Here is a 23,735-nt window from a genome sequence, read left to right on the forward strand (position 1 = left end):
ATTTTTTGAAATTAAAATTCAACTTGAACGCACATGTTTCGTTTTGTGGAATTTCTTTACCTTGAAATTTGCTTTTAAGAAATGCAGTTTTCTTCTCTCCCAAAAATTTATAACAGTGCAATCAATGTATAAGTATGTGGGTGTGGCATACATATATATGCATATAAATGTACTGCATAAAGTATCTTTTAAACATTAAATAAGACGCTGTATATAAATAAGTCAAACTGTACAGTGAATGTACCGAGCGTACTGAGTGCACTATGTTCAAGCGAAATCCCTGCCAATTTAAGTTTTATTTATGGAAATAACTTGCAAGTTTCAAATGCTACTAAAGCGCTTTTATTTATTTAACATTTTTATTGCAATGAAATTTTGCAACTCAAAGAGAATTCCACAAAAAAAAGACAGTTAATAAACTCCCCCATTGTTTTTCGGTAAAGATAAAATGTCGAATTGAAAGTATAAACGAATTTATGCAGTGTGCAGTAGTAGTGCTTGGCTGTGGGTATGTGCCGGGGAAACTGCATAATTTAAAATATATTTTAACTTCCATAATTATTATTTCAAACATGTACTTGATATGCATGAGCTGCTCCACTTTCAACGAGGGTTCACGCAATAAATATGAATTTCCAGAAATTCAAAATTTATGATGTTCAAAAGAGCAAAAGTACTTAAAGGTCATTTAAATATCATTTGACGATTGAGGTTCAGCTTAAAACTGCAATTGCTTGTGGATTTAATTCCAAATCATTTTTGTTTTAAAGACATTCCTGACGTTCCTGACATACCTGAAGTTTTTTCGTCTCATATGAAAAATACTCATATATCATATATATTAATTTCAGTTTTAGTTAATATGACAGCCATTATTTTAAAATTAGCTGAGGTGCTTTTCTGCATATCTGGTTGCAGCATTTCAGTGATAAAAATAATTTTAATTGAATTTATAATTGTTATTGTTTGGATGGTTTCAATAGCGAATAGCTATTTAAATAACTACATGGAGTTGATAATTTATGTTATCATAGCTAAATATAACTTTGGGCAACAGTCAGTCAGACATGAGTTATGTGATAATATATTTTAAGTTAATTATCCTATGACACTTAATAAAACATTTAAATAAATCATAAAAAAATACAACGATATATAATGTTTCGATCAGGAAAATTGTATAAAAATATAGAATTAAAATTTTCCCTATAGAGAAAATCTAATGTTATGGAAATTATATACATAAATGCATGGACTTGTATTTTATTTTATATATATGCATCTCTGAAAACTAAAATGTATAGGGTGTATCGGCATTTTTGGAATAAATAACATAATGAGGTGGTTTCTATAGTATATGCATTCAAATTATATAAAATCTGGTGCTTAATAACTGGATGCTACATAAACAGATTTAAATAAAGTAAGTCCAATTTTAATATGCAAATTACTTTATGAATTGAATAAAATCAAAACACTCTTGAGGGATATAGAGATGGGTAATATTGATTATTAAAACTCTACAAATGGCCGATGAGTCAGCATTAATAATAAGGAAGAAGGTATTGTTGTGTAGTAGAATTGTAACGATAAATTGCACTTTAAGTAACTACTCCCAGATTTAAAAACAGAATGAAAAAAATAATAAAGGAATTAATTATCATTATAATAATAGCAGATCATAAAAATCTTTACATGGAAATTAATAATAATTTTGTTCAAAATTAAATATGACGTTACAGAAATGATAGTAAAATCGGGTTTACTACTGTATTTTTTTATATGGAAACTTTCTTACAACTACCAGAGAATCCTCTCTCGTTATCGGGAATCAGTTACTTCATAAATGGATATGGGTCCATGTGAGGGACGAAACTTCAGTCTGAAAAAATTGAATTTCTTACATGCATAAAATTTAGTTTAAAAAAAATGCGAATTTCATATGCTTCAGTATCGAATCGATCAACAAAATTTGACTAAATTAAAGATACAAGAAGTAAGTAATATAAGAACAAATACAAAAAATCCGCGGGAAAAAATGTCAATACATGATAGAATGTTTGGATTGCTGGAAAAAGTAAATATTCACTCGAAGTATTATAACTATGTGCTCAAATAAACCGACTGGAAGCAAGCAAAGATCATTATATATGAAGAAATTATATTAAAAAAACTAGTCATAGAAAACAGAGATTGTTGCGTAAATTTCTCAACCCATCTGTCACTTTCCTCAAATATAAATTAGAAACAGAAGCGTTTTATGATGACAAAATTAATAATATCATGAAAAATACAACAAACAGTTAAAACTGTCTGTAAATCTACAGAAAATTTAAACGTAAAACGATAGCCATAATCTTCGATTTTATCTACTCGATAAATCTAGATAGAGAGAAGCGGATATCATCTAATCATTCGGTCTTTTTGCACTTACTGAGCTGTTGTACTTATAAATGTTGGCTGGATATATAATTTATTAGGCTACTAACAACTTAAATAACGTGATTATTTCTTCTTCATAAAGATTTACATTTACAATCTATAAACAGAAGATATTCAGTTGACATAAAATGAATAAAACGATTGATATTGGTTTTACAACAATTTCTTTAACAGATTTCTTTAACAGTAACAGCAGAAACGCAACAATTGTTCCGAATCACCAGTCTAATCTATTTCTTTAACCACTGTCCCCTGTACTTTGGGTTGGATAAATTTCAGGTTTCAAATAATAAGGTTATCAATGTTTACTTTTGATCACTAAAACGGAGTTTTCAACACTGTTTCCTTATAGTCTAATGTTAAGAATCTTTATTGGTAATTTTTAAGAGTTTTTTTTTAATTTATTATTTAATTTTATTTAATAATTTTTAAAAGTATCGATTTTGATGTTTTACTGGTGGATAATTTTTTTTTTTGTAAAATAATTTTTTCTATACATAATGATGTTTTTAATTGCTTACAGTCCAACTGAGGACACACAAAGTATATATAAATATATACATATATATTTCTTGATGCACTCCAATGCGAAAATGAACAGACTGGTATGATAGAGATCAATTAGTTTAACTACAATTCGATAAATAACGTACCATTGTTAAAAAAAATAAACACTAATCCTGCATAAACCGATTTTATATAGAAGCTATTTTTTATTTTAAGCGCTTATGTAGCGCTTCATTATATGCGCTTATATAGTGCTTATATATATGGGCTTATATCTTTTTTAAGCGCATATAGAAAAAGATATTCACTTTGTGTATGGACGGAAGACAGCTTAATGAAGAATATATATATTCATTTAATACAGACTTGCAAGTGTTGCCATAATATTTTAAAAAGAAATACTTGTTTGATTTTCAGCACTGACGCTAAAATAACACTTAATATATATAATTTACAAATATACATATTATCAATTACACACTATTTATTTTCTATATACTAATAAAGCTGTAAATATTAATATACATGTAAGTTGAATTCATGAAAATTATTTTTTTAATATCTAAGTCGTACGTACCTTTTTATTAACTTTTTTATAAGTCATATATTATTCGTATAATAATAGTTTTTGAATTTAAAATTTAAGCTGCTCAATTGAATAGATTTCTAATATATATTATAACATTTAATCTATAAAATTTAATTAAATTACTACACACATATAATATATTTATTTAGCTTTTGATAAGTTATTTTTAATTAACTTTTTGGCTTAAAACTTTCTAATTTTTTCTATGATTTTTGTATAAAATTACAATATTTATACACAAAAAATTGTACACAGAAAAATGTATAAAATAAAATGAAAAGTTATTTTATTATAAATCATATAGACTCGAATGCATGTGAATGCTTAAAATTTAAAAATAAAAGAAATACGATTATGCAGAAAATGATTTAAATTTTTTATAAATTTAATGGGAATTTAATACGAATTTAAAATGAAATTAAATTTAATATATTTAAAATATTAAAATGAAATTCAATATGAGAATTCAATGAGAGTCAATGGTAACATTTGCAGATGGTGTGAAGCGAACTTTTTAACAAGTCATGGTGAATGATTTAAATATTAAAATATGCAAAAAAAAAAAAATAAATAATTGGTAATATTTAAGTGCAAAACGATGCGAAAATATATTTTTTATTTATTTAATAATATTTTATATATTAGAGGCGTTTTCATGAATTTATTTATTTTTTTCTGTTTCATTAAAAAATAATTTTTCATGTCAACAAAACTTTTTGGCTCTAACGAAACGTGAGGCATGCATCGAAAAAAAAATTAAAATTGGTTAAATTTTTTTAATTTTTTAAAATATTTTTTTTTTTTTTGTGAAACAATTTAAAATTTTAAAATTGTAATTTTATGCTATTTTTTGTTTTAAATATTTATAAAATAAAATCATAAATGACATCGAATCATGATTTTTAGTCTTCCTTTTTCTGTTTTTTTCTTTTTTTTTTTGTGGCAAAAAACATGAAAGTTAACAATGAAACAACAACACACAATATGTAAATAATATTTAAAATTTTTTTTATTTAAGATTTTTAATTTTGCATAAAAATGTGGGTGATGATATGAAAAAATTGCATGAAATGGTTCAAAATGAACAACGAAAAAAATTGCTAAATGTGCCGAACTGAAAATACTAGTATATATATAGCATATATGTATATGTATCTATATAATATTTGAATACATTAAAGTATGTTATGAGAATTGTAAATTGTAAATCGTAAATATGTAATAAACAACAACAAATAAAACGTATTCTCTATGGTGTTTTGAAAGCTAAGTCTTTTAACACCAATCAAGCATTTGCCAAACTGAGACATACATACTACCATATAACGACAGTCAAAGTAGCTACAAGAAAAATGCTACAAAAACGGAAACGGAAAATGGAGAACGGAAATATGCAATATGCAGTAAAAAAAGGTCTGAGCTGCCTATGAAAAATGATATTGAGCTTCCAATCATAAAGAAAATTGCTAAGAAATCAATTTAAATACAAGAACTAAAGGCGAAATTTACACTGAACTAAAGGATTTGCAAATTGGCATAATTTTCTTTTTTTTTTTAATATTTTGCTTTTTTTTTGTTACTTTTAGGTTTCAAATCAAAAGAAGAAATCAAGGCATCTAATTTCTAATGCATTAATGTACGAACGAACCAACAAAAATAAATTTCAAATATCAAAAATATACATTTTGCATTAAAAAATTTTGAGTCAAGAGCACATATAGAAAAAAATTTGGGTTACTGCAAAAATACGTGTACACATAAGTACAAAAAAATCACTTCTACATTCATATATAATTAAATAAATATAAATATAAATATATATATATATATATAAATATATATACATGTATATATAAATGTAGATATATTTATGGTATATGGTTTGTATATATACTTGTGAATGTACGCAAGTACACTAGTATATATATTATAATATATGCACATATATATATATATATAAGTATATATGTATATTATATATATAATTATATAATTTAATGAGAAATGTATCGGAAACAGTAATTAATGCATAAATCATATTTAGAAATTGTTGCTCACTCAGTATGATTAAGAGGCAGACAAGTATTGCCGCCAATGCGCCCATGCTCAATTTCAGCGTTTGTCCCTCTTGCACAAGTTCGCAATTTTCACCCCAGAAACCATCGGGACAGATGCAACGATAACGTAAACGTGGCTCTAGATTGATGCATGTTGCGCCATTCAAGCATGGCAAATCCAGGCATTCATTGCGATCCATACAACCTTTGGCATCGGGTGACATGATGCGTCCTTCACCGCAACTTTAATATGGATTTTAGTTTTATTTTATATATTCATTTATGTATACATATATTATTTTTATAAATTTTATTTTAGATTACTTGCAACATATTTTTGTTTTTTTTTTATTTGTTTTTTTTTTGTAAATATGAAAATGAAATATATACATTTTTTATATATAATTAAATAATTTGTAATAAATTGTTATTACCACCAATTTTCAATACGTTTTTTCAAATTATTACTGGTCTGAGGTCGTTTATTTAACACATAAAAATTAAAAATGTTTAATTTAAATAAAAATTACACTTATCAATTCGTATTGAATATTTAATTGTAAAATAATTTTGATAAAAAATTCCAGATATTTCGGTCTATTTCGTCTTCAGGGTCCATCTTCAGGGTACAAGATGGAACAACCTAAGCCCAGTAATAATTTAAAAAACGTATTTGATTTATTTAATTAATTTTTTAAAATATTTAATGGTATGAATAATTCAATTTTTTTATATATGTGAAATTAATAAAAAAATTAATTAAATTAATTTAAAAATAGAATATAATGTGTAATTAAATCATTGAGAATAAATATTTATTATAATAAAAGTGAGTAGGGTTCTATATGTATGTATGGAATTCAATGAAATGTATGATAAGTGCACATATTGGAATCATATATAAATGTTGTAGAGGTTTATTTTTTTCTATTGAATTTAATATATTAAAATTATAGTCATGTACACAATTATGGCTTCGTTTAAAAAAAATTTTTTGCCAACACTGTTTGAATGCAATATTGAAAATATATTAGCTACATCCAGAACAAATGAAACGTAATCTGAGACATAAATATGATTGCATGATCCTATATTGAAAAAAACTCTCCAAATGTTACCAAGAAGATAAATAAGTCTTTTTTATCTGAGTACACTAGTAGCTTCAGTTATTATGCTTCCAAATGGTTCTTCATGTAATCGACTTCCATGTGGTTCTTCACATATCACTCTCCCAAATGGTACAATGTGGCTGCTTAGTCTGAGTAGACCAGTGACTTAACAAAACATTATAGAATATATTTCAAACGGATAAGATCACATGTTCATAGGGGCTAATTTGCAGGACCCTTATATGGAATTAAACTGTCATCGAACAGTTTCTACAATAACTTAACTACATCACACACTATGTGACATGACATGTACCATCTTACTGAAACTGAAGCAATTACACATTAACGGTATTTAAGTAAGGAACAAAAACCTCTTCAATCATAAACTTATGGCACTCTTTATTAACCGTACAATACAGACTGACAGATTTTTGAAAAAATATGACCCAATGAATTTACCAGCAAAATCTAATAATAAGTGTATTCGGTCGCCCCGCAGTACGGAAAAAAGCAACAAGTCTCTTGCTGAAGTGTCTAGCTGAAATTTTTTGCTAAAGTTTGCTGCTAAATTCTCTTACTAAAGTCTAAAGTCTACAAACAGCTCTTGACATATGAGTTAGTTATTCGTTAAGATTTTCAATAAAGGTTCACAATACAATGCTAATTGCCCTGGAACCATAGTACAGTCTATTATTAAAAGCCTGCCAATTGCACCTATTATTTTATTTATTTTATTATTTTTACATATATTTCAGTTAGTTATATATATAGTTATATACAAATTTTGTGAAATATGCTGCAAACATTTGGTGGCAAATTTAATTAGTTGATATTAAGTAGAAAATTTTTTTTTGGAGAGAAAATTTTTCCTACAGAGAAAATGCTATATGACAGCAAAATAGTGCAATAAAAGCATTTCTTGGTGGCTGTTCTACTGCAGCTACCTTCAATTTCAACAAAGCATCCCTTACTAATGTAAAAACAAGAATAAAAAAAATTTTTTTTTTTGGAATTTGCTGCTGTGTCAAAGAACTCAGTAATGTCTGCTAGAAGTACTAAACTAAATAAAAATGATTAAAAACACAAAAAAAAAAAGTTTAGTAAAATTATGAACAAATAAACGACAGAAGCCAAAGAACGTTTAAGGATCAAAGTATTTGAGTTTTCTTTCATTAAAGGTAATTAAAATTAACCTAAAGCAAATTTAAATTAAAAACATTAAAAGCAATGCGAAAAAGTACAGAGAGTAAGTAAAGAAAAATAAATAATAATTATAAAAGAAAAATGAAAAATATAAGAAATTATACCAAAATATGTATATATAAAAAAAATATATTATTATAAAAAAACTCCTTTAAAAAAAAATTATCATTAAAAAATTGTATGAAATGAGATTTTTTTGTTTCGGTTTTTGGTTTTTTATTTTTTTTTGTTGTTACAAAAAATAATTTCTGATTCCGAGCAGGAAAAGAGAATTAGCTGGAAGCTGAAAGCTGGCACAACGAATTGCTTCAAAAATCCAAAGTGACTACAACAGCTGCTGACAATACTGTTATGATTGCTGCTGCAACAACTGCTGTTGCTGCTAATACCGGAGCGACTGCTGCTGGTGTTGGTGCTGCCATGACTATTTAAATTTTTAATTAAAATTGCAATGCCTTGATTTGCATTGAAATTTTTCATGCAGCAAATGTACGAGCAATGCTTCTTAAGCTTCCAGAAGCAACGGCAGAAACAGCAGCAACAGCAGCAGCACTAGTAGTTGCATTCATAAAATCAAAAGTACACTGCTAGCCACAATTGAAAGTATTTTTTTCGGATTTTTTTTTCTGAATAAAACTGAAACTAACATAAACTAAAATTAAAAACACAACAAAATTAGGACAACCAATGAAAGTAAAAGTAACAAAAAATGGCATTACCAACACGAAAAAAATTAAATAAATAGAAAAAAAACATTAGGAAAATCCAGAAATTAAAAATTTCAAATAAATAAAAATCAAAAACAAACAAAAAATATAATAAATATATAAAATCATATGTAAAAAGTAGCGAAAAGTTGTTAATATCAGAAATCAACGCAGAGAAAATTGAAATTCTAAAACAGCAGGCAGCGGCGCATTTGTGGCGTTGTATATGCTAATTTGCAAAGTCAATATGATAACATGCATACTCACATATGCACACATACATACATATCGTACATATCGTACATGTGCAATTTGCTCGTACACATATTATCAATGGCGCAAGGCTATTCAAACTCTTAAATACAGCCATTGTTTTGTGTATGTTTTCTTTTCAAATTCTTTTTTTTTTTCATTTTATTTATTTTTTTCTACTATTTTCGCAATTTTAAACAAAACGCTAAAATGAAGTGTTAGCTGAAAACACACGCGCATTCATACACATTCACATTTACATCCACATTCATATAATTTAAAGTTTTTTAATCAAAAGTCGTAACTGATTTTACCATTTTATTTTAATTGTGTGCTTGTGTGCAACTAAAATTGTTTTTGCACATGTGCTTGTGCGCCTAGCAGTCAGTAAAGCTCAAGTTGAGCCAAAATTAAAACGAAAATATCAACAACAACTCAACAACAACACGACAACAACAACACTAAATTGACAGGAACCGCTGTTAAAGTTAACATGATTTGCAGATGATTAAAGACCGACGGACAAATACAAAACATTAAAAAGCAGCTGCAGTTTGTTGATGAATGACATAAGCTTAAGCTCTTGATCTCAACGGATACGGCATATTTGTACTGATTTATAAAGCTTGACCGACTAACCGACCGACTAACCGACCGGCCTACCGTTGTTTACAGTTTAGATAGGAAATTTTACTTTTTTTATGTGTTTTTTTGTTGGGAGTTTTTCGTTAAATTATTTGGTTTTTTTTTGTTTCTTAACTTAAATGTGTGTTAAAAATATTTTCTTCTTTATATGCCTTGTATGTGTGTGTAAAATGTTCATGTGTTAATTATGTATGTAGTATAATATTGTGTTTGTGAGTGGCTGGGTTGGTGTAGTTAATATATCTGATAAAAATGTTTAATTTTCTACTTAAAAGCTAAAAGGTAAAAGTTAATAAAAACGTTACATGGGGTTTGAAAGAAAGGAGTTTATGAATAATGACAATGGCTTGATTTTTGAGTACAACTACGCCACTACTACGGCGTTAAGTAATGATGAAAGATATGCATGAACAAAGAAATACAGTTCCTTCAAAGATACGATATGCAATATAAAAGCCTGAATGTACAAAATCTATGGCTTAAACGCTCTCATAATATATTCCATTTGCTAAAAAATCGAAATGTTACTTTTTATTCCTACCCTAGCTCCCTTATCAGTTTTCACATCTATTTCTTTATTTTATATTAAATAGAAAAAAAAAATATTTATAAAAGTGCAAGAAAAACTTTCTGAATAATTAAATTTGTAATATCCACTAATTAATAAAGTATGAATCAGTATTTGTCTACCGATAATATACAGGAAACAGGTAAAATATACAAAGCGTTTTGCGAAAACTAGTACCAATATTTTTTCAAAAATTAAAATCGTAAAAGACGCAGGATTAAAATAAGACGAACAAACTTTTTTATTTTCTGAATCAGTAGAGATGTTCAATAAAATTCTATTTTATTCAAGAAGAACAGAAAGAAGAACATATTCAAGAAAACATTCAATATTATTCAAATATTGGTTTTGAGATTGTCTTTTTTTTAAATGCATCTCCAGTCCAATTAGTTTTCCGGAACCCCTTGAAAAATGGTCAACTTTCAAACAGTAGAAAAATTTTCTATAGAGAATACATATATCATATTTTCAAATAAAAAAAAATTTCATGACATTTCACGCACTGCAACACCTATCCACTTACACAAAATTTTCATAAATTTTTTTTTTGTATTTTTAAAAAATTTGTTACTCCTTTCTATTAGACTATAAACATATATTACATATATAAACATACAATCTCAAACAAAGGCATCGCCTATTAGTTTTATAGTCATAAAAAATAAAGATTTCTTTGGTTTTTTGAACCCAATTATAATTATAATTAATAACCGAATTATTATTATAATTATTACCTAATTATTAATTAGGTGTTCAAAACCTTTCAATTTTAACAAACAGTAAAATTTATTAAATAAAAATGTACAAAAAGTTACCCATTTTTTATGAAACTTTTTACTTCTACTTTTTATATCCAAAAGAGGAGACCCAGATTTTTCATAAAACTTTTATGTAAAATATATATTATCCGTCGCACTAAATTACTAAAAGATCATGCAACACATGACTAAAAGAAAACCTAATATTTCAAGTGTGAAACAAAGCTATTCAAAATAAACTATACTGTTTATAAAAATTTCATTGACATATTAAAACATTATTTCTTCTTCTAATTACTTCTTTCTAATTTTAATTAGATCTGCGTTAGAGTGTTTAGTTCATTGAAAACTATTGTAACAGATATCTCTGTTTAATATTTAAATAGTGATTTTTAACATTATTTGGATCTATTTTGGATAAACAATATTTTTTATCATTTTTTGGATCATCTGAAATTATTTTGGACATATAGAAATTAAATTATTTTTAAACATAGAATTAAAACAGCTGTACGTTATAGATCTGCTTAAATGATTTAAATATTCTGGGCACTTTTCGGGAATAAACAAAAATTGACTGACGAAAACTGTGACCACTAAAATAGTTGCACTATATTAACTGATAAATTTGTGCGAATTGGTTCAGAATTCAGACTTCGACTAAGGAAAGAAAGAAAGCAAAGAAATTGAGTATATCCTTATAAAAAAAATTCAGAAGATTATAAAGTAATATATAAAAATCGAATAAAAAAATTTCCAAAAATTATAACAGAATTGACATTTTGTAAAAAATTTACCCAAAATTGTTAAAAATGATAATTCTGAACCATTAAAATTTTCAAATCCATTTTAATTCAATAAGATTATACAAAGTAAGTTAAAAATATTTTCACCCAGATACTTAATTCTAAATCGAGATACATTGTAATGGTAGACTAGCCCAGCGGACTATATTAATAGTGTTTATTCTAGCGATTGTCATTCTAGTCAGAGTTACAGTAAGTGAGCTTAAAATTTAAAATGTGTTATCACAAAAATTAAACATACCAGTTCTTAGGGGCAAGTTACTCAATTGACTAACATTTAATTAGTCATACCTATGTTTTGTAATTAATATTTAAACAAAATCTTGTGAAATTTTAACTTTTATGGACGTACTCCTCCTATGCATAAGTAAAGAGAAATTTGACTCTTTTATATATATATATATATAATATATATATATATATATATATATATATATATATATGTATATCAACAAATGCAAGACTAATATATAATAAGATAATAAAATACACAAACACATGATGCTCTACGGTAATCGATTTATATATGAAATCTGTTGATAGAGCATAATCAGTTACATATTTTTGAAATATATATTATATTGAAGCTTGAAGATATTGATTTTTACTTAACGAAGCTCAGTTTGTCTGTGTCAGTGTCTCTCATATTTCTGTCAATTATTTATCCCACAATTCAATGAAAAATTGTGCACTTTTTGTGTTAATAATAAATAAATTTAAAAAAATTTTTCATTTTAAATGTTAAATAAAAATTTTAAAAGCAAAATATCACATTATTAAAAATAAAAATAATTTTTTTTAATTTTGAATATTTGATACTTACGTGCACTCATATTCATTCCAAAGATCAACACACTCAAATGGATCCGGGCAAATGACATTCGAACATGGCTTATTCGATGGACAATTCTTTTCCAAATTTCGCGCCATTGTTGCTTGACCCCATTGCGTGCCATTCATGGCTGGCGGCAGTGGTAAGTGCTTACCCTCAAGCCTATGTAAGTGAAAAATAAATTTTAATACATTTTTGTGTTAATGTTAAAATATCGCACTTACTGAAATTGATTTTAATTCATTTTTTTTAATTACTTTATAAAAATATAAGCTTTAAGTATTGAAGCTTAATTTATATTTCAATTTTTAAAGTGATTAAATACCATAAAAATGATATATAATATTTTTTATTTCAATTTTGTTAATTTTTTTTTTTTGTACTTGTATTTCAAAAAATTTGTACTTCAATATGCCTTTGTTTTGTTCAGTCTATTTTTAATTGCTAACTATTTCATTTCTGTATAAATCTTTTACAATCAGTCGTTATATTGCATCCACTTACCTGATGTCATCGAGGCAACTCTTTTGATAATCAGCATACACTTCAAATGTTCTTACACCAGTATACTCTGCTTTTCCACCCGCATAAACACCTTCTTGCTTATCCACCAACAACCATTGATGTCCAATAAATTCGAATGTCTCATTGTAACGTCGTCCTTCGCCACCATCAAGTTCTAGTGTCGCTGCCGAACCGTAACGATTAATACGCACCACATGCCATTGACCATCGTCCACTGCTACAGCATTTAACCATAAATCTTTTTCTTCAGTACGCAACGAATTTAGGTTATAACGGAAATGTAAACGTGCATCCTTAATTTCCAATATGCCATATTCCCGATTATGCTGGTCACTAACACGAAATAGTTCACCATGCTGCTCACGTGTACGAAAACGTAGCTGCACTTGGGTGCTAAAACGGTCTGGCTCGAAACTGAGTGCATACTTGACATAGCTCTGCTGTTTGAATGTTGTTGGTATGGTGGGTATATTACAAGCAGGTCCAGTCCAACCAGGGCGACACTGACAACGTGCTTCTGATAACGATCCTATGCAGTTGCCATGCTCCCAACAGCGTGCTGTCTGTTCAGACTGTGAGCATACTTCCTCAGTTTGTGGGCAGCCGGCAACACTATTACGTGATAGACCAGGATGAGCCAAATCATAGAGCTTTGAATTATGCACAAGATTACGTATACAGCCGTCAAAACCTTTACCGCTTGGTGAATTGTGCCAGAAATACAAGGATGGGTCAAACTGTTCACGATATAAACCACCCACCTGTAGTGGTGCATTCACGTTTAGATATTCATTGAAAGGAGGTATTTGGCCGCGTGCTTGACAGCTCATGTCATCGAATTCTGGTGGGGTGCCATCTTCCATTTCACTTATTTCTGCTGATTTGCAGAAGTCTACCACCATACGTACATTTTCAGTATCCCAGAACAGATCTATACGATGCCATTCGCCATCATCCAAAGTTTTCTTTGTTTTAACGCGTAATTCTAATGTACCTGATCCAAAATCTATTAGTAGGCGTGGATAGCCACGCTCTAACTCTAACGATATAAAATCTGATATAAGCATTTCATCGCGTTCTGGCGGTACAATTGGGCCATTATAAATGATCAAACCATCGGGCTTGCGTGTTATGAATTCCAAACTTAGATGTGATTCATCACACATTTCTAGTGGTGGATACCAAGCCCAGCCATTACCACGAAAACTACGTGTAGTTTGCTGACAGCGTGGTCCAGTATAGCCTGCTGGACAAGAGCAATGTGGTCCAAAACGTGTATCTACACATCGACCACCATTGTAGCAGGGTGTAGTACGGCAAGATTCGGGTTTAGAGAAATTACGCGCGCCACAAGTACATTCAGCTAATGTATCGACGCGTACACCAACCAAAGCGGTTTTATTTGCATTAACCATATATGGTAAATTACTAATGTCTAAAGTATTCGTGCAGGAACCTTCGCACATTTGGTTCTCATAAAGACACTCATCAATGCCAACCATTGTAATATTTATGCCAACATCTTTCTCGATTTCCTCACGATTCATTAGAACAATACCATTCAATCTCACAGGCTTATAGAATGGCGAACCATGCGCTGAGAAACGTACATCTGTTAGTGGTGGGTGTCTACGTTTCAACTGCACACTAAAGATGTCGACATTTTCACGATCAGTATTGAGTAAATCAGCTAATTTGTCACGGAAACGATCGAGTTTCGAGCGACTTAAGCTTTGTGTACGATAATTCCAAACACGTATAAAATCTTCATCGGAAATACCCGAGAGTCGTACTGAGCCGGAGTTAATAACTGCTTCTTGTGGTATTTCACGTACCGTTACGGTTATATTCGCTGGTACATCTGTTTGTGTGTGCTTGCGATCATAAACTTTAAAGCGTAAGGTGTAACGGCCCTCACGTGTGCCCTGACGCATTGTAACCATACCGGAATCTTCGTCTAATTTGAAACGTGGATGTTCTTGGGACTCCCAGTAGAACTTCTTATCAGGCAAATCCCAATCATCCAAATCATATACATAAACACGTCCGATCTGCGTATCAGGCGATTGTCCTTGGAAATTATAAACGAAGATATTTTTATCGCCAGGTTGCATTTTGTTATCGTTGACGTCGCCAATGATGACCGTCAGAGTGCTTGTGCCTGTCATAGCTGGCGAACCGTGATCCTTTATAACAATCGGTATCATGTATTCCTTTTGCTGCTCGCGATCGAATGAACGCAAGGAGGATATAACAGCCATGCCATCGCCATTTGCGCCCTCTGCAAGAAGTGAAAAATAAAAAATAATTGTGATTCTTTTTCTTATTTAAAGTCAAAATATTTAGTTTATAAATCAAAGCCTTTATTGTGCCATGCATGTCTGTGGAGAAATTGTTCTTTTTTTCTAGTTTTGGGACGACTGCATGTATTATTATTTTTAACTTTTTGGCTTGGCTTAACACTTCTCTGTGCTAACAAAATTTTTGGCGGTTAAATGGTTACAACTTTCTTATTTACATTTTAATGCCAATTTCGACCAAATGCTAATTTTCGTTTTGCAAAACAAACGAGCTGCAGCCAATTTAGCCACAGAATGTTTAAGTGATTTCTACTGTAATTACTTTTTAATCCGGCAAGTATTAAGTTTGAAATGAATGTGCAAATGCACAATTGGACGGGCGAAGGGGCACACGCATGCTTGGTTTAGGCTAACAGGCAGACAGCCGGGCTGCTTTTGTGTGAGAACTTTCACCAAAAAAAAAAAAATAAAACCAACAGATTTAAACTTACTATGTTAGAGCTCTACAGTTACTAATCTGACCTAAGCTAACCCATTTTTATTAGCATAAGAGTCCGTACATTATATGCGGGTCTTTGTATCTATTTGCGTATGTGTACGCCATGGTGTAATGCCGTAGTGCTTAGCAAATAAGTGGTTTTATGCGGCATATATGGTAGAGTGTGTAGTGTAGCTGTTTGTGTCGGTAGCAGTATTTGGGTTATTAAATCTAGCAATTAAATCGACTTCCACTAAAGCGTTGTAAATTAATTTCAACATTTGTAGCAGATTTGTTGAAGAATAATGTTTTGGAAATCTAAATGCTTCAATGAGTAGAACTAGTAAATTATTAACGATCAATTACTGATTGAAATTTCACTTTAAGATCTGATTTTTCTAATATATTATTTTATTTATTTATTTACTTATTTTTTTGTTAATAATCTGAATAATTTTGTTTGTGTGTTCAAACTGGAGCTTTGTCATAGGTCCATAACTACTTACATCGTTATCGACCCATGTCCAGAGTGTATTGTCTAATGCCAATACCGGGACATGGGGAAGGCTAGTCAGTAGAGAAACGTCAAAACAAAAGGTATGTACTTAATCCTATAAACTTTACTTTATGTGATAGCATATGTTACCCCCATCCGCAAACTGATAAGTATATAGATAAAAATATTGCACAATTATACCTATATATAATTAAACTATATAATAATAAAATGTGATAAAAATATAAATAAATAAATGTGATAAAATATGAGTTAATGGAAATATAAAAATATAAAAAATAGAAGTATAAAAATTAAAATAAAAATATAAAAATTAATGTATAAAAATTAAATAAAAATGTGTTTTCATTTATTATTTATTTTTTATCTGTTTATCAATTTATATATTTATTTATTTGTGTATTTATTTATTTATATATTTACTTATCGAAATCTTTATTTATTTATATACTTATTAATTTATATATTTATTTATTTATCTATTTATTAATTTACTTATATACTTTTTTTTTATTTTTTACTTGCTTATTTATTTATTTATTAAATCAATTATTTATTTATTTAATTATATTTCTATTTTTTTTTAATTAGATTAAATAAAAATATACTTTTAAATATAAAATTTTTATTTTCATTAATTTAAATTATTAAAAAATAATTTTAATTATAAATAAAAAATTTGTTAAATATTTTTGAATACAAATTTAATATAAATTTAAAATTTTATATGTAATTTTAAAAAATATATTTTTTTAAAATTAATAAATATTATTATAAAAATAAAATATTTAGTTTTTAATTATATTTACATATTTTTTTATAAATAATTATTTTTTTCCTATATAAATATAACTATATATTATATTATTACATTTATATAAATAGATTATTTATTTATTATAATTATAAATAGTTTACTTATTTATTTATTTACTTACTCATTTGTTTATTAATATTCATTTATTTATTGCTTTATCTATTTATTGAATTATTTAATAATATATTTACTTATTTAATAATTGAATAATCTTTATCTATTTATTTAATTATTTATTTATATATTTACTTATTTATTAATTGAATAATCTATTTAATTATTGAATAATTATTTACTATTTATTAATTTCATTATTTATTATTTATATATTTATTTATTTAATTATTATACATTTGAATTTGAATTTTAACATTTAAATACATTTAAATTTAAAAAAAATTAAAATGATTTCTCTTTCAATAAATATAAAAATACTATTCACTTGAATAAAATTGTACATTTCGTTTGTAAATATAAATAATATATAAAATAATACACAATTAAATCCAATCTAATAAATTTCAAACAAAACCTAATACTTTTCGGGATTTGTATGCATTATTTAGGTTGAGCAATAAGCAATATAAATTGAGCAATATAAATAATTGTATCAAATAAAATATAAAAAAAATATTTTTCTTTAATTGTTATAGCTTGAGATGTGAAAATATAGTTTATTAGCTTTTTCCTGTCCGAGCAAAAAAGATAAAAAATTTTTTTTTATTTAAAAATAATTTGAATCTTGGAATTTCTTTATGGACTTCAAATTGTTGAATGATAAAAATTTTCTTTAATTGATATATTCAATTACAATATATTCGCATTGCAGTCCAAATATATTGAATATATTTACTTTTACGAAAATATTTTGTTTTGAAGTTAAATCAATTAAAACTTTAACAATTTCGGCAGCTAAAAGTCCTGTTAAGATCTTCTTTTGAATTTAATATTTTTTTCTACATATTTTAATTTAAAATTGAATATTCATGTTACAAAATAAATATTTCTAATTTTTCATTTAAAATAAAAATGAAATTATATTTGAATATTGTACTCGCAGATATTCAGATTTGTATCTTGCAAAAATATTTTTTTATTTCTATATCGAATTGATTTGCATAGAACAAAAAATCTAAAAAAAATTTGCAAAGGTAATTGCATATGGAATTTACAGCTTTGAAAAATTTTACACATTTTCAAATATTGAAGTAAATAAATTTATAAAATATTTAACAAGGAAAGTGGAGCATTGGAGCATTTTTGTATAGCAAAAATTTATATTTACATGTTAATATGGAATCTTTGGATTCTGGTGTTGAAAATGCGAAATTTCTCAGCTTTTAGAACATTTAAAGCGTAAACTTGATACTATTTGCTTGAATTGAATTCTGAAAATGTTGCCATTCCATTAATGCAGAATACACAGGTTGCTTATCAGATATGGAATTGACTTGTTTTTGAACACCCGTATTTCAAAGCATTACGTAGTACTCAATAGGACAGACATTTTCTGCTTACGGTACAATTCTAAGGATATTAGCACTATACTGTGTGTGTATATACCTGCCTAAACAAAGCAAAAATTATTACCAATTTTACATTGCCCTATGGTATAATTATTTTATACACCTTGGTTTCGTAAGTCAAGTTATTGTTGTAATAAAAATGAAGTACATAAGGCATTCTGTGCCTTAAATTCGATAGAATTTGCATTATGATTGTTAGTTTTACTTTAGCCAAGTGAAATGCATGTATTTGACCATGTCTCGGGCTGCTCAAATCATGTGTCAGTAAGTCTGTCAGGCAGTCAGTCAGTCAGGCAGTCAGTCAGTCATTTAGCTCGCCTTCTAACAATACATCAAAGCTGTCTATCTCAGAAATAGTAGCAGCAGTTGCCCCATTTGTTCCTCAGCCAAATGGTATGCAGCTGGTAAATACGAAATTGATTGCATTGACTGTATTATGTTTGGAATTGTTCGGATGATGTACTTTTACTTGTGCTATTTTCTTTTCAATTTACATCTAACATTGATTTATTGCGTTTATTTGCTTTGCAATTTGACATACCTCAACTAATTACATTTGTTTATGGAAATCAGCAAATGCATATAACAACAGCACAAAGCTGTCCCCTGCACATTAGCTTCTATTGAAATTTAATTAAGTTCTACTCTCAAATTTTTATCATAAATCTATTAATAACAGTGCCAGTTTTTACTTTACATTTACTTACTTTGATCTTGTTCTACTTTGAATGAAGCACGTATAATATCATCAGCGCTGGGATCCAAACGGAATTGGAATGGTGGTCCATTGCTCTTTGAACGGTCATCATCGTCAGTTGCTAATATTTCTACAACTTTGCGTGGTGGCACATGTTCAGGCAATACTGGGCGATAATCCTTCAAGAATTTTGGTGCATTGTCATTAATATCTTGAACAATCACTGTCAAAGTCGCGGTAGCAGTTTTAGGTGGTGAACCATCATCTATAGCTAAAATCTTCACTTGATGTCTGGGCACAACTTCACGATCTAGTGAGCGCTGTATTGTCACTGAACCATTTTGATTGATAGCAAATTGTCGTTGTCTATCCGAAGAACGGTCAATCGAGTACGAAACTTTACTCTTACCACCTTGATCAGGGTCAGTAGCTCTGAATTTCTCTAGCTCAGTACCAACTTTAGTATCTTCAAATACAGAAACTTCCACGTTAGCGCGCTCAAAGTGTGGTTTATTATCGTTAATATCACGCAATTTCACCACAACCCAAGAGTAGGCTACATGATATTTGTCATTGTCATTGTCTTCACCTTTATCGTTCACTTGTATACGGAAACGGAAGCCATTGCTTTGCAGTTGATCTTCATAGTCTAAAGGTTGAACGATTTTCAAGGAACCAGTACCATCATTATTGCGCACCATTGTAAACTTATCAGCACCATAGCCACTGTTGTCAATTACTTTGTATTGGAATTTATTAGTTTCATCCTCATCGTGTACTGTTACCGTCAATATTGGCATTTCTGGCAACGTTGTACCATCTGTTTCGTCCACTTCTGTAAACCACTCATCTTTGGTAAACTGTGGCGGCATGTCATTTATATCTTTTACACGTATAGAGGCTGTCCCCGTCCCCTTTAACCCCCCGCCATCCATCGCCACAACTTGTATCGAATAATCTGGTGTACGCTCGCGATCCAAACAACAGACAGCAGTTTTTATAACGCCAGTATCTGGTTCGATTTCAAATATCGGTGAGCCTGTCTCTTCTTCAATAACATTCTTCTCTATGGAATATACAAGTTTTGCATTAGAACCCTCGTTCGGATCATCATAGTCTACAGCAGTCATTGTCATAACGACCATGCCAGCTGTGCCGTTTTCAGTAACATTTCCAAAATAGACGCCTTGTGGGAATATTGGTGCATTATCGTTTATATCCTTCAGATTCACTTGTACATCCGCATAACCAACCAAACCTTCACCACCTTCATCCTGTGCGAATACAGTGAAGCGCCACTGTGGACGGCCATTCGGCTGGTCTCGATCAAGTGGCTGTAATTGAACGAAAAAAATTTTATATTAATTTATATAAACTCATTTATTTGATAGCATTGAGTTCTTTTAATTAAATATATACTCGTACTCTATTATTATGTATGTTCTCGGTTAATAATTTTAAAAATTTATTAAATACAATACAATTAAATTTTTTTTACTTCTATGGATAACAAACGCTGTGTCAAGTTTTATTTAATATTTATTATTTATATAGTGGCAGTGGCAGGACCATGAACGACAGTGATACCCACACAGACCCGGAAATCTTTGAAATACTTTTGGATAATTTACCATACATACTAACCAGTAGTAAGGTATCTGACTTTAACAAGTTTTCGCTATATATATATATATTTAATTAGCTCCATTCAGTATTAATTATTTGGCTTTAATAAGAAACTTTAGTAAGTACGACTATGCACAGTTCCATTAATTCCGTAAAATGAAAATCATCCACGGTGTTGACGCTTTGCTAGATAATGACTCTAAATCAATAAATAATAAAAAAAGTAAAATATATACTTTAGTTTTTAAATTCACTCTTTGAACTATAAAATTAGCAGCTTCTGTGCTTTTCAACCCAATACTATTTAAGAGCAATTGCAACCGTCAGAATCACAAAATTTGGAGTCTATATTTTCTTATCTTAAGAAAGATAGGGATTATAAGAGGTTAGATTAATTTTATTAATTTCAAATTAATAATTAAGATTGTTTTCATCTAATCTTAAACGAATCGCATATGACATAAAGCAATACATTTCTAATCAATTCTTTAGAGCTTATAGCAATGTTTATATATAAATACAATATCAAGGTAGTCCGGATTATATATCAGTAGTTATTATAAATAACTATAAATAAATAACATAAATAATATTAGGTAAAAGCTTGTGAGTTTATACATAAGAAGATTTTATACAACTTTTTGTTTGATTTATTTTTGTAGTATGGAAGTATTTCTCTACAGTGCAAAGAAGATGCCAATATTTAAATTCTGGAGAAAGAAAGTGGGAGACCTTTAGATTTTTGTTGATACCTATGTGAATTTAATTTCACCTTTTTACATATTATGTACGTATATCAAACTATATGTTATATATATATTCATTAAAGGAACTATCTATTTAAAATAGAATACTTTATATGAAATGTGATGACTGGAGACAAGAAACATAGTACCGTTAAGATGGGTGTTTCGTTTTTTTTGTTTAACGGAGCTTTTGTTGCGTATATATATTACATCTTTTTACATATATATGTATATCTTTAGGTATGCACATATATATTGTTGTTGTTGTTTTTTATGCTCAGTTTCTTTTGTTTCGCTCGAAAACTCTATTTAATAGAAACCTTAATGAGTTGCATATATATGTGCACAAGTAGTAAAACAACTTGATTCGAGGAATTAGGCCAAAAAAAAGGAAATGCTCTAAGCTAATTAATTATATAATACGCATAGCGTTTTAGGGTTTTAAGTCGTTATGACTGATTACCGCTCCACGGCATTATGGCATTGCAACAGAAATTCTGATAAGCAACATGTTTTTGTTGTTGACATACACCAAAGGTAGTTGCTGTTGGAATATAGGAACAAATTTACGTTGGTTCTGTTGTGTATGACGTTGACATGTTTTCGACAGTGGAAGTGAGTGCCTCGGAGTAGCATGTTTATGCTGATATTTGTGCTTTTTTTTGGTTTTTGCAAAGTTATTTACTTTTTATGGGGCCTAAATATGTGTGCCATGTATGACATATTTTAACATATTTTTATTTTTCATCTTTTTGCATAATTTTTTTGTTTGTTTATTTTTTGTTAATCAGTACTTTATTGTGCTTCATAGATATGCCCGTACTTTTTTGCCGTTTAAAGATGTACAAAGTACGCATATAAAACCCATGTTAATATCAATTTGGAGCAAAAAGTGGCATTGCCTTTTTGTTTCAGGCGGTTTTTTTGGTTCAGGCGGTTCAGGCGGTTCTGGCTGTGCATTGGTGAAAGCACATTTCGTGTTGTTGGTTTTTATGGTTTCAAATGTGACTTTCATGTTTTTGACTGCCGTTGATGTGATAATTTGCTTGACAAATATTCCATATATAAACACATTTACAACAAGGCAATTGCAACTGCACACCGTGTTTTTCTCCTGCTGCTCCTTTCTCTACTGACAGCAAATACTTGTGTATATTATGTTAACAACATTACATCAGTTGATGTTGATAAGGACTTTGATAAAGCGAAAGGATTTTGCTAAGCCTTAAATTGAATACACGTGAATGTTCTCTTAAACATAAAGTCGACTTTATGGGTATGCAAAGTTTAAGAATTTTTTTGTTTTGAAAAGATTTTTAAATTTTCAAAATTTTTCATTGAAAGCTAAAAAGTGTATGCTTAGCCAAAACAAATAAAATTCAGTTTTGTAATTTTAAAACACAATTTCATGGAACGTCTATTTGTGCCTCATGCAACGCTCAGCGTTGTTCTACAGACGACTTTGCAGTGCCGCAAATGCAGCTGTTGCCTTATTACAGTTTAGAGCAAAATTTATTACAAGCGCTGAAACATCCGTTGGGATTTTCATTTAATTTTCCATAAACGATAAACAACAACAACAGCAACGACGATGGCACCAATGATACTATAAACAAAATGCTTGCAATGAGCAAGTGAAGCAGTCTATCCTGGGAGGCTGGGCGAATGGTGGACTGAGGAACTGAGGAACTGGGGGTAAGCGGAAAGAAGTGTTGCAGAAAATTACCATAGTTGCATAAAGTTGGTGGAAAAACATTTACATATGAATGATGACACAAATGATATAGTAAATAGCGCAGCTTTTCGTTGAAATTAATTTTGAAATTGTAGCTAAATATTGTTTATATTTATGGCTATTTACTCACAAATAAATATTTCCATTATTAGTCATACAGAGTTTTCCGCAACAGCTCAAATAAGTATTTGCTAATAGGTATTTTAGTTAGAAATTATGAGTAAATAATGTGCAAGATAATTATTGCCAAATAGGAAAAAATCAATTTCGGGCCCATCGATGCAATTAAG

The 23,735-nt window shown here is 28.8% G+C and overlaps 1 protein-coding gene across 1 annotated transcript in view; it reads right to left on the reverse strand.

Annotated features, from left to right (window-relative positions):
- LOC119687457 (neural-cadherin-like) overlaps positions 1–23,735 on the reverse strand; it is a 65,482-nt gene that overhangs the window by 14,340 nt on the left and 27,407 nt on the right. Inside the window, exons 7-10 of the mRNA XM_038101778.1 lie at positions 19,349–20,672; positions 12,983–15,284; positions 12,470–12,640; positions 5,597–5,838 (exon numbers count right to left, since the gene is read on the reverse strand). Coding sequence (XP_037957706.1) covers positions 5,597–5,838; positions 12,470–12,640; positions 12,983–15,284; positions 19,349–20,672 — 4,039 coding nt within the window. The remainder of the gene's footprint in view (positions 1–5,596; positions 5,839–12,469; positions 12,641–12,982; positions 15,285–19,348; positions 20,673–23,735) is intronic.

Source organism: Teleopsis dalmanni, chromosome X (assembly GCF_002237135.1).
Source record: "Teleopsis dalmanni isolate 2A chromosome X, ASM223713v2, whole genome shotgun sequence".
NCBI lineage: Eukaryota > Metazoa > Arthropoda > Insecta > Diptera > Diopsidae > Teleopsis > Teleopsis dalmanni.